Source organism: Mandrillus leucophaeus, unplaced genomic scaffold, assembly GCF_000951045.1.
Source record: "Mandrillus leucophaeus isolate KB7577 unplaced genomic scaffold, Mleu.le_1.0 Scaffold593, whole genome shotgun sequence".
Taxonomy (NCBI): Eukaryota; Metazoa; Chordata; class Mammalia; order Primates; family Cercopithecidae; genus Mandrillus; species Mandrillus leucophaeus.
In genome coordinates, this window is record NW_012106397.1 from 403,966 (window position 1) to 417,618 (window position 13,653).

Below are 13,653 nucleotides of genomic sequence, written 5' to 3' on the forward strand. Positions count from 1 at the left end.
AGGCATAGATTTCTTATTTCTAGAAAACACTGATATTCATTTCAGGTGTGGTTTTCTATTAACCCAATAAAATCATTCTTTCCCCTTCTTTCATCACCATTTTTATCTAAAAGAGAGGTTTCAGATGTATCTAGCAGAGATATTTTTTAAAAAATTTCCATTTATATATATGTAAGATATATAAATATATATATATATACACACACACTTTTTTTTTTTTTTAAGACAGTGTCTTGCTCTTGTCACCCAGGCTGGAGTGCAATGGCACGATCTTGGCTCACTGCAACCTTCGCCTCCCGGGTTCAAGTGATTCTCCTGCCTCAGCCTCCCGAGTAGTTGGGATTGCAGGTACCCACTACCATGCCCGGCTAATTTTTGTATTTTTAGTAGAGATGGGGTTTTGCCATGTTTGTCAGGCTGGTCACGAACTCCTGACCTCAAGGGATCCACTCAACTTGGCCTCCCAAAGTGTGGGGATTACAGGAGTGTGCCACTGCGCCGGGCCTGTTTTTAATTTATATATCATTTATCAGGTCCATTTTGGGTGAATGGCCATAGAAACTTCCATTATGGAAAAACACTTTCAAGTAAAAGGTCAATATACATGCTAGAATGCTTATTCTTTCTATTTATATTCTCAGTAGAAATTTTTAAACTTCTGGCATGAAATGACGCCACACCACACATACACGTGCATACACACACACACACACACACACACACACACCCTGCTTCCCTTGTGACTTCAGCTCTGGCCATTGGATAACTCACTGAGGCAAAATGGCTTCAGTGAAAATGTATTGATAAGGGCTGTCCCCAGTGGTCTCAAGGCATCCCCATCAAAGCTAACCCAAAGACCATCTCCAGCTGAGATGCTGGGTCAGTGACCCCCATCTGTCATTCTTCTTTCATCTATCCTCCCAAGGCGAATTCTCCCAAACTAAAATCTTTCTTTTCATTCTGGTGAAAAACCCCTCTGAGCCAGCAGCGGCTCCAAGCACTGGGGAGACTGACCATGCAGTAAACACTTGGTGCTGAAGGAACAGGGCCAGGGCCAGTCTTGATGTAGGCATTTGTCAGGATCTAGGGCATTTGGGCTCTGGGGATCAAGGAACAGGAGGGACTACAGCTAAAGGGGCAGCGTCTTGGGCTGGATAGAAGGGTGGGTGGCTTCAGAGTCTTAGCTCCTGACTGGAGTTTTAAGGAAGGTTGTGGCTGACGGGCTGGATCACTGGCACGCAGGCATAGCTAACATGACAGGGATGTGAATAAATGCCCTCCAATCTGGAGTCAGGGAAGTTGAGCTTGTGGCCAGCATCTCTCCTCACAGACACTGGAAGACTTAGGAAGAGGTGAGGTTGAATACCGTAATATCCCCGTCCCATAGGACAGTAGTCTAGAATAAATATGCAGAGTAATTCCTCCATGTCTCCGAAGAGGTTGAATGCCTTGGGGCTCTCCTACAAGTATCAGTGAATGAGGTACATAGCCAGGTATGCAGCTTTGTAGAGAAGCAGTTTATTAAAACAAAAGACCATAAAATACAAACGACCGCTGTGCAGAAAGTAAAGCATAAACCAACTATCTCATGATCAATGAAGGAAAGCAACTCTTTTTTCTCCATTCCATATCAGGAAAGTGGAACATCTATTATTGGTTTCTGCCATCTTCACACTTATGGAGAAAGGAAAGGAATGGTCAGGAGAGCACTCTGTGGCAGGTGCTCATGGCTAGACACGAATTTTGGAAGTCCAGAAGTCAGAGTGTTATGGACTAAATTGTGTCCCTCCCCACCGCAATGCATATGTTGAAGCCCTAATCCCCAATGTAACTGTTTTTGCATACAGGACATTTAAAGTTGTAATTAAGGTTAAAAAGAGGTCTTTAGGGTGTTGCCCTAATCCACTATCACTGGTGTCCTTTTAACGAGAGACATCAGGAAAGTGTGTGTACAAAGAATAAGCTATGTGACACCACTATGGGAAGGCAGCCATCTGCAGGCCAAGGAGAGAGGCCTTAGTAGAAACCAAACCTGTCAACACTCCATTCTAGGACTTCCAGTTTCCTGACCTGTGAGAAGCTAAATGTTCTATTGTTTAAGGCACCCAGTCTGTTGTTTTCTTATGTTAGCCCTAGCAAATTAATACAGATTTTGGTACTGTGATAGGGATGCTTTGTAACCTAAAATGTGGAAGTGGCTTGGAACTGGGTTCTTGGTAGAAAGAAGCTATAAGAGTTTTGAGGCACATGTTAGGAAAAGCCTGGATAACCTTTAAAACACTGTTGGTAGGAATGTAGATGTTAAAGGTTCTGGGCTGGGTGTGGTGGCTCACACTTTGAGAGGGCAAAGCAGGAGGATCATTTGAGGCCAGGTGTATGAGACCAGCCTAAGCAACATAGCAAAAACCCGTATCTACAAAATTTGTTGTTTTTTTTTTCCTTTAAGGTGATTGTGGTGAGGTCTCAGACAGAAATGAGGAATGGGTAACGGGAAACTGGAATCCTTGCAAAGGACTTGCCCAAATTGCATTCTAGTGTTTTGTGGAGTATAGAACTTGTGAGTGAGGCAGTGCAGAATATTCAGGTGATATTTCTACACAAAGTGATGCAAGTGGAGCCTGTCTTCTCCTTGCTGCTTATAGTAAAATGTGAGAGGAGAAAGATAAATTGAAGGAACTGTTAAGCAAAAAAGAACCAGTACTTAAAGATTTGGAAAATTCTCAGCCTGTCCGCATTACAAAAAATGAGAAAGTATGTTCTCGAAAGAACACTAGGGTGTGGCTGGACAACCATGTGATAAAGAGATTGGTATAGGTCTGAATGGAACCAGTTAACCATCTCACCAGAAACGCTGCCAGCTTGAACTGAATAGAGAATGACACAGGACAAATGAAGGCAGGCTGTTGGACTTCTGGGATTCTACAGGAAGGTACAAGAAAAGGGAAGAATGTGATTCTCAAAGGTTCTAATGGGTCCAGAGAGTACAGGGCTAGAGGGCAAGTGTGTCTGCTTCTCAATTTCAGTGGGCCAGGAGCCACTGCCCAGGGCCAAGGAAGCGACACTGCAGCTCCCGTGAGCCCAAAAAGTAGGGCTGCAGTGTTTTAAAGGTCATCCAGGCTTTTCCTAACATGTGCCTCAAAACTCTTGTAGCTTCTTTCTACCAAGAACCCAGTTCCAAGCCACTTCCACATTTTAGGTTACAAAGCATCCCTACACAGTACCAAAATCCAGCTGGCCCACAGGGCAGAGCACTGAGCCAAAGGGGATTATTCCCGAAACTTAAAATCTAATGGAAGTTGCCTTGCCAGGTTTGAGACTTGCTGAGGATCCATCATTCTTCATTTCTTTCTCATGTCTCTCCTTTGGAATGGGGAGTTCAGCCTCTGCTTGTCCCACCATTGTATAATATTTTGGAAGCAGATAATCTGTCTGCTTTCACAGGATCACAGCTGGAGAATTTTGCCTAAGGATGAATTGTACCTAAAGTCTCATTCACGCTTGGTTTAGATGATATTTAAATGAGATTTTGGATCTAGAGTTGAAGTTGAAATGGGTAAAGAATTTTGGGACTGTTGGGATCCTGTGAATGTATTTTGTATGTTTGAAGGACCTGAACTTTGGTAGTGGAGTGTTATAGACTAAATTGGGTTTCCCAAGAATTCATGTTGAAGTCCCAACCCTGTAGTGTGACTGTGTCTGGAGATAGGGCCTTTAAGAAGGTTATGAAGGTTAAATGAGGCCATATGGCTGTGGCTCTATCCAGAATGACTGGTATCCCTACAAGAGGAGGAAGCCACACCAGGAAAGTATACACACAGAAAAAAGGCCTCGTGAGGATGTGGCCAGAAAGCAGCCATCCGCAAGCCAAGCAGAGAGGCTTTAGCAGCAGCCAAACCTACCAATACCTTCATCTGGGACTTCCTGCCTCCATAAATATGAAAATAGAGTTCTGTTGTTAGTCACCCAACCTGGGGTACTTTGTTATGGAATCCCTAGCAAGCCAAGACAAATTGTGAATATAGAAGGTAAACCAAAATTCAACTATCTCATGATCAATGAAAGAAAGCAACATTTTCTTTTTCCATCCCATTTCAGGAAACTGAAGCATTTACTAGTGATTTCTGCCAGCTTCACACGCACGAGGAAAGGAAAGGTCAGAAGATCTCTTGGGGTAGGAGCTGATGACCAGACTTGGTCCTCCTATGTCTATGCAAGTGAGACTTCTGGCTAAAGCCACGTCCACACTCCCTGCAGACATACGGCTTCTCCCCAGAATGGGTCCGCTGATGCCGGATGAGGGCAGACTTAAAGCCGAAGCCGCGCCCACATTCATCGCAGACGCAGGGCTTTTCTCCCGAGTGTGTCCTTCGGTCAGAGATAAGGTGTGACTTCTGGCCAAGTCCTTGCCCACACACCCTGTCAACATAAAGCTCCTCCTCTGAGTGTGTCCTCTGGTGTCGGGTGAGAAGCGACTTAAAGCCAAAGGCGCGCCCACACTCGGGGCACAGATAAGGCTTCTCCCCGGTGTGTGTCCTCTGGTGTCTGATGAGGGTGACCTTCTGACCAAAGCCACGCCCACAATCAGGGCACAGGTAGGGCTTCTCCCCTGTGTGTGTCCTCTGGTGTCCAATGAGGGTGACCTTCTGGCTGAAACCCCGCCCACACTGGGGGCACAGGTAAGGCTTCTCCCCTGTGTGTGTCCTCTGGTGCCTGATGAGAGTGACCTTCTGGCGAAAGCTGTGCCCACACTCGGCACAGACATAAGGCTTCTCCCCTGAGTGTGTGACTTGGTGACTAAGGAGGAGCGACTGCTGCCTGAAGCCACGCCCACACTCGAGGCACAGGAAGGGCCTCTCGCCTGTGTGTGAGCTCTGGTGCTGGAGGAGGGATGCCTTCTGGCAAAAGCCTCTCCCACACTGCGGACACACAAAGGGCTTCTCCTCCAAGTGTGTCCTCTGGTGTAGAATGAGGGCTATCTTCTGGCGAAAGCCTCGCCCACACTCCTGACATACAAAGGGCCTCTCCCCGGAGTGAATCCTCCTGTGGTTAGTGAGGGAGGATGTATACCTGAAGTGTCGCCCACATTCCCTGCACACATACGGCTTCTCCCCCGAGTGCTTCCTCTGGTGTATGGAGAGGGAGGCCTTCTGGCTAAACTGACGCCCACACTCTGGACACAAGTATGGCTTCTCCCCGGTGTGTGTCCTCTGGTGCTTGATAAGGTCTGATCTCTGGCAAAAGCCTCTCCCACATTCAGGGCACACATGATGCTTCTGGTGGCTGAACAGGCTTGACTTTTTGCTAAGTCCCAGTCTATAGTTTCCACGTATGACTGCTCCAGATTCTGAGGTGTCTACTCCCTTCAACATTGTGTCTGACCCCCCAGGACTCATCCTCTGGGCCAGGCGAAGGTCTATTCCTCCTTGTGTGTTCCCTTCCAACCATTCTACTGGGTCACCTTGATGTGGGCTGAAGAATGTCCTAGAAATTCTGCTTGGCCTCTTTCTTAATGAGGTGTCGGGGCCTTCTGTCTCTCCACTTTCTCCTTTTTCACTAGAGCATCTTGGAGCTTCTAGTTGGAAGTCACTTCCTGCAGATGAGCTTGGGAAGATCTGTGTGGGATGACCACTTAGTGCATATGGTCTGAGGAGCTGCGAGCTAGAAAAGGCCACCAGGTGGGGAAGACTGGGCTGGAATTCTGTCCTAGGCTCTGCTAGAGAGAAAGTCTCGGTCAGAATCACCACAGGTGCCTGTGGATTGCAATACCTGCCCAGCAGTTTTCTTCAGATGTTCACAACAAAGACCTATCTTCCAACCCACAAGGGCACATTACATGCTCTATTGCAGCACAGAAAACCCACACTACAAATTAGTCCTATCAGCCAAACCAGAAAGTTCACAAAAGCATCACAGGCAGCTTCAGCTCTATAAACTGCTGCAAGTAGAGTTACACATTGATTTTCCTTTCTTGGGCGCTGCTCTCTTGCTTTTGCTCCAGCTCACGCCTATGAAACCTTGCCTGAGAAACATTTGTTTGGCCTGCTGTTTATGCAAGAGCCAAGAACTTGCTGTCTGAGCTGCGGTAAGTAATAGACTGATTACGATCCTGAAGATGCTATAAATAAGATCTAAACATCTGAACGGGAGCCATATTTTGGGCTTCCTTGACTGTGGCGACTCAAGTAAGGGGCACCCACGAATCAGATAAGCTGCAGCAAGAGATCCTGGTTCCTGTGTGGAACAGGCTTTAGGCCAGGGAGCTTCCATAGCAGCCTGATGTGAGTTGTCTCCTGAACTGCTGCATGGACACTCTTAAGTCCTCTTGAAGAAGAGGAATCCCTGATGCTGCCCTCCTGGCAAACAAGGGTGCTATCCTCTAGCCTCTGGGCAGACCGCGGCCAAGTATATTCCCCGAATAGCATTGCACAACACTGCGTACACTGTTTTGCTCAACAATCCAGGATTTTTAAAAAATCTGGCGAATTAAGGAGAAGTTCAGCGTTTGAAGGTTAGTAATAGATGACTTATTAGCATAAAGATGTTTCAGGGATTATACATATTTTGGCTTAAGCATATTCTTATCCAAAACTGTTAAAACTATACAAATTGACTTTTTCAAAAAATTTTGTTTCTAGGTTTAAATAGGCTGCCAATTGGAGATAATAGTAATTCCCATGATGGTATAAATTAAACGCTCTGGAAACTGGCAGTGCTTTCAGCTTCCATAAGTTGATACCATCACTCCTAGGTAATTATGGACTAAGTTCTTTTTTTTTTTTTTTTTTTTGAGACAGAGTCTCACTCTGTCACCCAGGCTGGAGTGTAGTGGCGCTATCTCAGCTCACTGCAACCTCCACCTCCTGGGTTCAAGCAATTCTCCCACCACAGTCTCCCGAGAAGCTGGGATTACAGGCGCACCCACCACGCCTGGCTAATTTTTTGTATTTTTAGTAGTAATAGGGTCTCACGATGTTGGCCAGGCTGGTCTCAAACTCCTGACCTCAAGTGATCTGCCCACCTTGGCCTCCCAAAGTGCTGGGATTACAGGCGTGAGCCACCGCACCCAGCCCCTGGAACAAATTTTTAAAAGCATTGATCAGAAATGTACCCCGCAAGTAGCAACCCATAGCAAGAAACTGAATCAGGGTTTTGAGTGCCCTATCAGAACAGAAGTGAAGAATTTAATGGAATTAAACTATTTAACAGAAGACCCTTGGTTCAAGGCAGACGATTATAAATAGAATACTGATTTATATGTTATTCCATTTGTTAACTATTTCTAATCACAAAATATGTATTTCTTATTTTTGACCATACTATTCCTAAGAAAAACTCCTTGTATCGTCGATTAGAGTCAGTAAGATCATTATCTGCAAGAGCGAACTTAAGCAGCGTTAGGGATTGCCATTCACAGTCCATCTGGAATTCAGAGAAGGTCCTTCGTATTAAAATATTCCAGTGGAAAAAGATGTGAGTTTTGCAAGATTACAGCATGCAAAAATCACTACACATAAATCCATTTTATTTCTATGTACCATCAATAAACAACTGAAAATTGACACTTAAAAATAGCATAAAAAAATACAACACTTAGGGGCAAATCTGACAAGAGATATGTAAGGCCTGTATACTAGAAATGACAAAACAATGCCGACAAAAATGAAAGAAGTCGTATGTAAATGGAGAGCCACACTGTGTTCACGCACGGTAAGACACAGTTTATTTACATGTAAGTTCTCCACAAATTGATACAGATTCAACTCGATCCCAATCCAAATCTCAGCAGGCATTTTTGATAAAAACTGACAAGCTGATTCTAAAATTCATATGAAAAAAAAAGAATAACGAAAAGAACTTGCAAAAAAAAAAGCAAAGATGGAGGATATTTTATTTTATTTTGAGATGGAGTCTCGTCGCACTTTGCCTGAGTTGGAGTGCAATAGTGCGATCTCGGCTCACTGCAACCTCTGCCACCCGAGTTCACACGATTCTCCTGCCTCAGCCTCCCGAGTAGCTGCGATTAGAGGTGCACACCACCACACTCAACTAATTTTTTTTGTATTTTTAGTAGAGATGGGGTTTCACTATGCTGGCCAGACTAGTCTTGAACTCCTGAGCTTGTGATCCGCCTGCCTCGGCTTCCCAAAGAAGATGGAGGATTTACAGTGAGTTCAAGACCTAATAAACCTACAGTAATCAAAACTGCAGTACTGGCATAGAGACGCTAACAGAGGAGTAGAAAAAAATATAAAGTCCAGGTATAGACCTATCATATATGGTCAACTGATTTTCCACAAAAGTACATAGGAAATTCAGTAAAGAAAGGGTAGTCTTTTCAATAAATGGTGTTGGAAAAATTGGATATTTGTATGCCCTTCCTCCCCTAAAAAAGGGGAGGCCTGAATTTATGTACATTTTTATGTTTACTCAAAATAGGCGTATAGACCTAAATGTAATTAAAAATTATAAAATTACTAAAAGAAAAAAATGACAACCTTTTTGACCTTAGTTTAGACGAAAATTTCTTAAATATACTACCAAAACTGTAATTCATAAGAGAAAAAATTGAAAACTGGATTTCATCCCAGTTAAAAATTTCTCTTTGAAAGGCACTAGTAAGATTATAAAAAGTAAACCACAGAAAAAATGTTTGTAAATCATGTATCTGATAATGGACTTCTATATAGAATATCTGAAGAACTCTCAAACTCAATAATACAAAAATAAGAAACCACATTTTTAAATGGGCAAAAGATGTGAAAACACACTTCTCTAAAGAAGATATAAGATGGCAAATAAGTGCATGAAGACACTCAACGTCATCAGTCATTAAGGAAATGTCAAAACCACAGTAAGATGCCACTCACTACACAGCTATAAGAACGTCTGAAATTAATACAATAACCAAGCCAAGTTTCGACAGATACGGAACACCCGGAGCTCTCATACACTGCGCTGCCGTGGGAATGCGAAAAGGTGCAGCCACTTTGGAAAGCAGTTTGTGAGTTTCTTCAAAAGTTAAATATAGATTGTATCCATCATCATACAACCCAGCCATTCCAGTCCCAGGTATTTATTCAACAGAAATGAAAGCATTATATTCACACGAAAACTTGCATGCTTAAAACAGCTTTATTTATATTTGTCAAAAATGAAAACCCAAGTATCTTTCCATAGGTCAGTATTAAAATGTGACCTAGCCATCTAAAGGAATACTCAGCAATAAAAATTAATAAACTATTGATACACACATCATAGATAAAATTCAAAATAATTATGCTGAGTGAAGAAACCAGTTGTATAATCCAGTTATACAAATTCTAGAAAATGCAGACAAATCTATAATTATGGAAAGCTGATCAGTGGTTGCCCAGGTACAGGGGAGGACAGGAAGGAGTGGGAGGTAGGATTACAGTGAGGCAAAAGAAAACTTTCAAGGATGACAGACATGCTTGTTACTTTAGTTGTGGCAGTGGTTTCATGCATGTATACATATACCAAAACTAACCAAATTTTACACCTAAATAAGTGTAGTTTCTTATACCTTAAAAACACATCTTATACCTTACTTACTGTATCTTAATAACATTTTTATCATTATTTTACTTTTTTTTTGAGACAGAGTCTCACTCTGTAGCTTAGGCTGGAGTACAGTGGTGTGATCTCAGTTCATTGCAACCTTCGCCTCCCAGGTTCAAGCGATTCTCACTCCTCAGCCATCTGAGTAGCTGGTGTTACAGGCATGCGCCACCAGGCTCAGCTAATTTTCGTGTTTTTAGTAGAGACAGGATTTCGCCATGTTGGCCAGGCTAGTCTCAAACTCCTGGCCTCAGGTGAGGCCACCTCAACCCACCTCAGCCTCCCAAAGTCTGGGATTACAGGCGTGAGCCACTGTGCCCAGCCCATTTTCATATAATGAAATTTTTTTAGAAAGACAAAAGCACTCAGTTGCTACATAGTGTAACACCAGCTATATAGTTATATTTAAAAGCAAAAAACAAAACAAAAATAAAATGCCAGGAAACCATGAAAATAAACAAGAAGATAAAGCAGGCAAAAATTAATTTCTATCTCCCAGCATTCATATAAAATTAATTCTAGTTAGATTAAAGACCTAAATGTTTCCATAATTTGGGATTTCTACAAATCAATAACAAAAAGAATAAACCCACTGAAAAGTAGGCAAATACCTTGAATGGTCAAATCACAGATGGGGAGCCAGGAAGGGCCAAGCAACATACGAAAAGATGCTCATGCTCACTAGTAAGCAACTTAAAAACCCGTCTGAGATTTCACTTCCAGCTGAATAGATGGATAAAACATGAGGTCTGACAATCCCAAATCTTGGTGAGGATGTGCAACAAGAATTCTCATAGACTCCTGCTGGGAGCATAAGCTGCCATGCCTACTTCAGAACACAAGTTGGCATAACTTATGTAAGTTGAGGCTATGCATGTCTATGAACTAGCTACTACACACCTAGGTATATCTTTCTTTCTTTCTTTCTTTCTTTGTGAGATGGAGTCTCGCTCTGTCAACCAGGCTGGAGGGCAATGGCGCAATCTCAGCTCACTGCAACGTCCGCCTCCCAGATTCAAGAAATTCTCCTGCCTCAGCCTCCTGAGTAGCTGGGATTACAGGCATGCACCACCATGCCCGGCTAACTTTTCTATTTTTAGTAGAGATGGGGTTTCACCATGTTGGCCAGGCTGGTCTCGAACTCCTGACCTTGTGATCCACCCGCCTCAACCTCCCAAAGTGCTGGGATTACAGGCGTGAGCCACCGAACCCGGCTGGTATATATCTTAAGAGAAACTCTTGCACGTGTTCCCAAGGAGGCATACATGAATACAGAGCAAGATTATTTCATAGTCAAAAGGTTGGAAACAACTTAATAATATTATGTGCAGAGAAGTTTACAGACATGCAAAACAACACCCTATATGAATGAAGAACCCATCGGATGGAATAAAAGGATAAAGGCAGTCAAGGAATGCTAACTCAGAAAACAGAGGCGGAGGAACAGGACACAGTCAGGAAAAGTATGGGGCTATTACCTGGCTTTATAACATGCTATCTCTTAGGCTATACGGCTGCCCCAACCCTACTCATTGTACAGTTTTTCACACCTTGCTATGATCTTAAATAATCTATGATAAAAAGAAACAGAGTTATGAGAATTTACAGGATAGAAATGATGCACAAAAAACCTACCGGGTTAAGAATAGAAACTGGCTGGGCGCGGTGGCTCACGCCTGTAATCCCAATACTTTGGGAGGCCAAAGCAGATGGATTGCCTGAGCTCAGGAGTTCGAGACCAGCCTAACCAATATGGTAAAACCCCATCTCTACTAAAAATACAAAAAAATTTAGCTGGGCATGATGGTGGGCACCTATAGTCCCACCTACTCAGGAAGCTGGGGCACAAGAATCGCTTGAACCCAGGAGGTGGAGGTTGCAGTGAGCTGAGATCCTGCCATTGCACTCCAGCCTGGGTGACAGAGCAAGACTCTGTCTCAAAAAAAAAAAAAAAAAAAAAAAACAGGGGCAGAGGACTTAGTCTCAAAGGACAGGTACTGTTTTGAAGATCACGCCAACCACATGAGCCCAAGAATGGAGAAATCCTGAATGTGCTCGAGACAGGAAGCCAAGTGAGGAGTGAGGCTCCCTGATGGAGGAAGGAGATGGAATGCCAGGGGTGCCCTCTCCTGGGGGGAGGCACACAGTGTGGAAGGCAGGCAGTGCCATACAGCCTTTACCAGCGGCCTAGGAGGCCTGAAGAAGAAGAACTTCCTCCTAGCACTTCAAAAACAGCCCCTCCTTCCTTACCTGCTGAGCTCCTCACTGCCCTGCACCCTCGCCTGCCCAGGGTTCCCCACTCACCTGGACAAAGGTCCAGAAGATGTTCGTTCTCCTCTCTCCAAGGTTCGTTCCCTTGCTCCAGCTGTTCGATGAGTTTTGGTTTGGAAAATGCAATTCCTACTCACAGAAAAAAAAAAAAAAAAAACACAAGGTGATCTTGAGTTAGTGGTTTAAGAGGCTATCTCAGAACTCAGAGCCAACCCAGGAATGCAATAAACCCAGAAGGTGATAGGGAGGTGCGGGGGTGGAGTAAACAATGAATGCTGAGACAGGATGAATACAGGGAGGGGATCCTAGACCTAAAAGCAATATGTTCATTCTACCCTGTGCTTGAGTCAATAAAAATATTCCTCCTTTTGAAGGCAGATAATCTTAGAGGAGGAGCCCAGCCAAGGTAAACAGGCCTGAAATGCAGTGTCAGACACACGCTCACAGCACGCACACACACACACACACGCACACATAAAACTGCTCTACTAAAGTCAGGCATTCTCTGGGGGAATGGGGATAAGACTGTTTTTCTTTCTGAGTCAGAGGCATGGCAGCTGCTGCGTAAGAGATTAAAATGCCCACAAGCAGAATCTGAAACCTTAAACAGGCCAGTCTTACCCAGGGAGACCAGATGGCTGTAGTTCTCCAGCATCACCTCCCTGTACAGGGTCCTCTGAGCAGAACTCAATAGCTTCCACTCCTTCTGGGTGAAGGCCACAGCCACATCCCGGAAGGCCATCAATGCCTGTAACACAAACACATCCCTGCTCACTCAACAGCCAGCCACGCCCACTAACCAACTTAAGCCACTAACCATAGTCAAGGCAAAAAGAAAGCAGTCCTAGAGCACCCAAGTGAGATTTATAGATCCTGCTTTTAACCTGAAACCTGGTTCCATATGTTCAAGACTATTAATCCCCTCCATACACTGATGCTGGTTCTCTTTCTGGGCTCTCTGTTGTACTGATCGAACACACAAGTTTGATTATCGCGGCTACACAGCAGGACTTGAAATCGGGTAAACCAATTCCTCTCACTTTATTCTTCATGTTAGAAGTTGATTTAGCTATTTTAAAACAGCCTGTGCCTGTGCCTTTCTATGCAAATTTTACAATAATCTTGTAAAAGCCCTTGCTGAAATTTTGATAGGATTCCCATTAAACCTGTATATCAATTTGGTGAGAACTTACATCTCTACTATGTTGGATCTTCAAATTCATAAACACAGTATGTCTCTCCATTTGTTTAGACAGTCTATGATTTATTTCATCAACATTTTGTGATTTTCTGCAAACAGACCCTACACGTTTTGTTAGATTTACACCTAAGAATTTCTTCAGCTTTCTTCTTTTTTTAGTAATTTTAATGGTATTGTATTTTAACTTCAGTGACCGTATGTTCATGCTATGACATATGATACAACTGTTTGTCTGTTTTATCTTCTACATGGCAACTGGACTAAACTTACTTAGCTTTAAAAGTTTTTTTTCCCTTCATTCCTTGAGATTTTCTACATAGACAATCATTCCTCTGCAAATAGGAACAGTTTCATTTCTTTGCTAATGTGGTTAGAACTTCCAGTGCTATGTTGAATGAGAGTGGTAAGAACAGATATAACCTTGGTTTGTTCCCAATTGTGGAAGGAAAGCATTTAATCTTTCACCATTAAGAATACTGTCCTGGCCAGATGCAGTGGCTCACATCTGTAATCCCAGCACTTTGAGAGGCCAAGGCGGGTGGATCGCGAGGTCAGGAGTTCAAGACCGGCCTGGCCAAGATGGTGAAACACCATCTCTATTT

At 43.5% G+C, this 13,653-nt stretch overlaps 1 protein-coding gene across 4 annotated transcripts in view; it reads right to left on the bottom strand.

Moving 5' to 3' along the window:
* Positions 1-3,536: 3,536 nt before the first annotated feature.
* Positions 3,537-13,653, bottom strand: part of ZNF169 (zinc finger protein 169) — a 59,120-nt gene continuing 49,003 nt past the window's right edge. Inside the window, exons 3-5 of one of the 4 annotated variants that reach the window (XM_011999438.1) lie at positions 12,472-12,598; positions 11,884-11,979; positions 3,537-5,713 (exon numbers count right to left, since the gene is read on the bottom strand). In XM_011999438.1, the coding sequence (XP_011854828.1) occupies positions 4,155-5,713; positions 11,884-11,979; positions 12,472-12,598 (1,782 nt within the window). In that variant the 3' untranslated portion in view covers positions 3,537-4,154. Of the gene's footprint in view, positions 6,078-11,883; positions 11,980-12,471; positions 12,599-13,653 lie in introns of all 4 variants that reach the window. The other 3 variants (XM_011999441.1, XM_011999440.1, XM_011999439.1) reach the window with 3 other exon arrangements.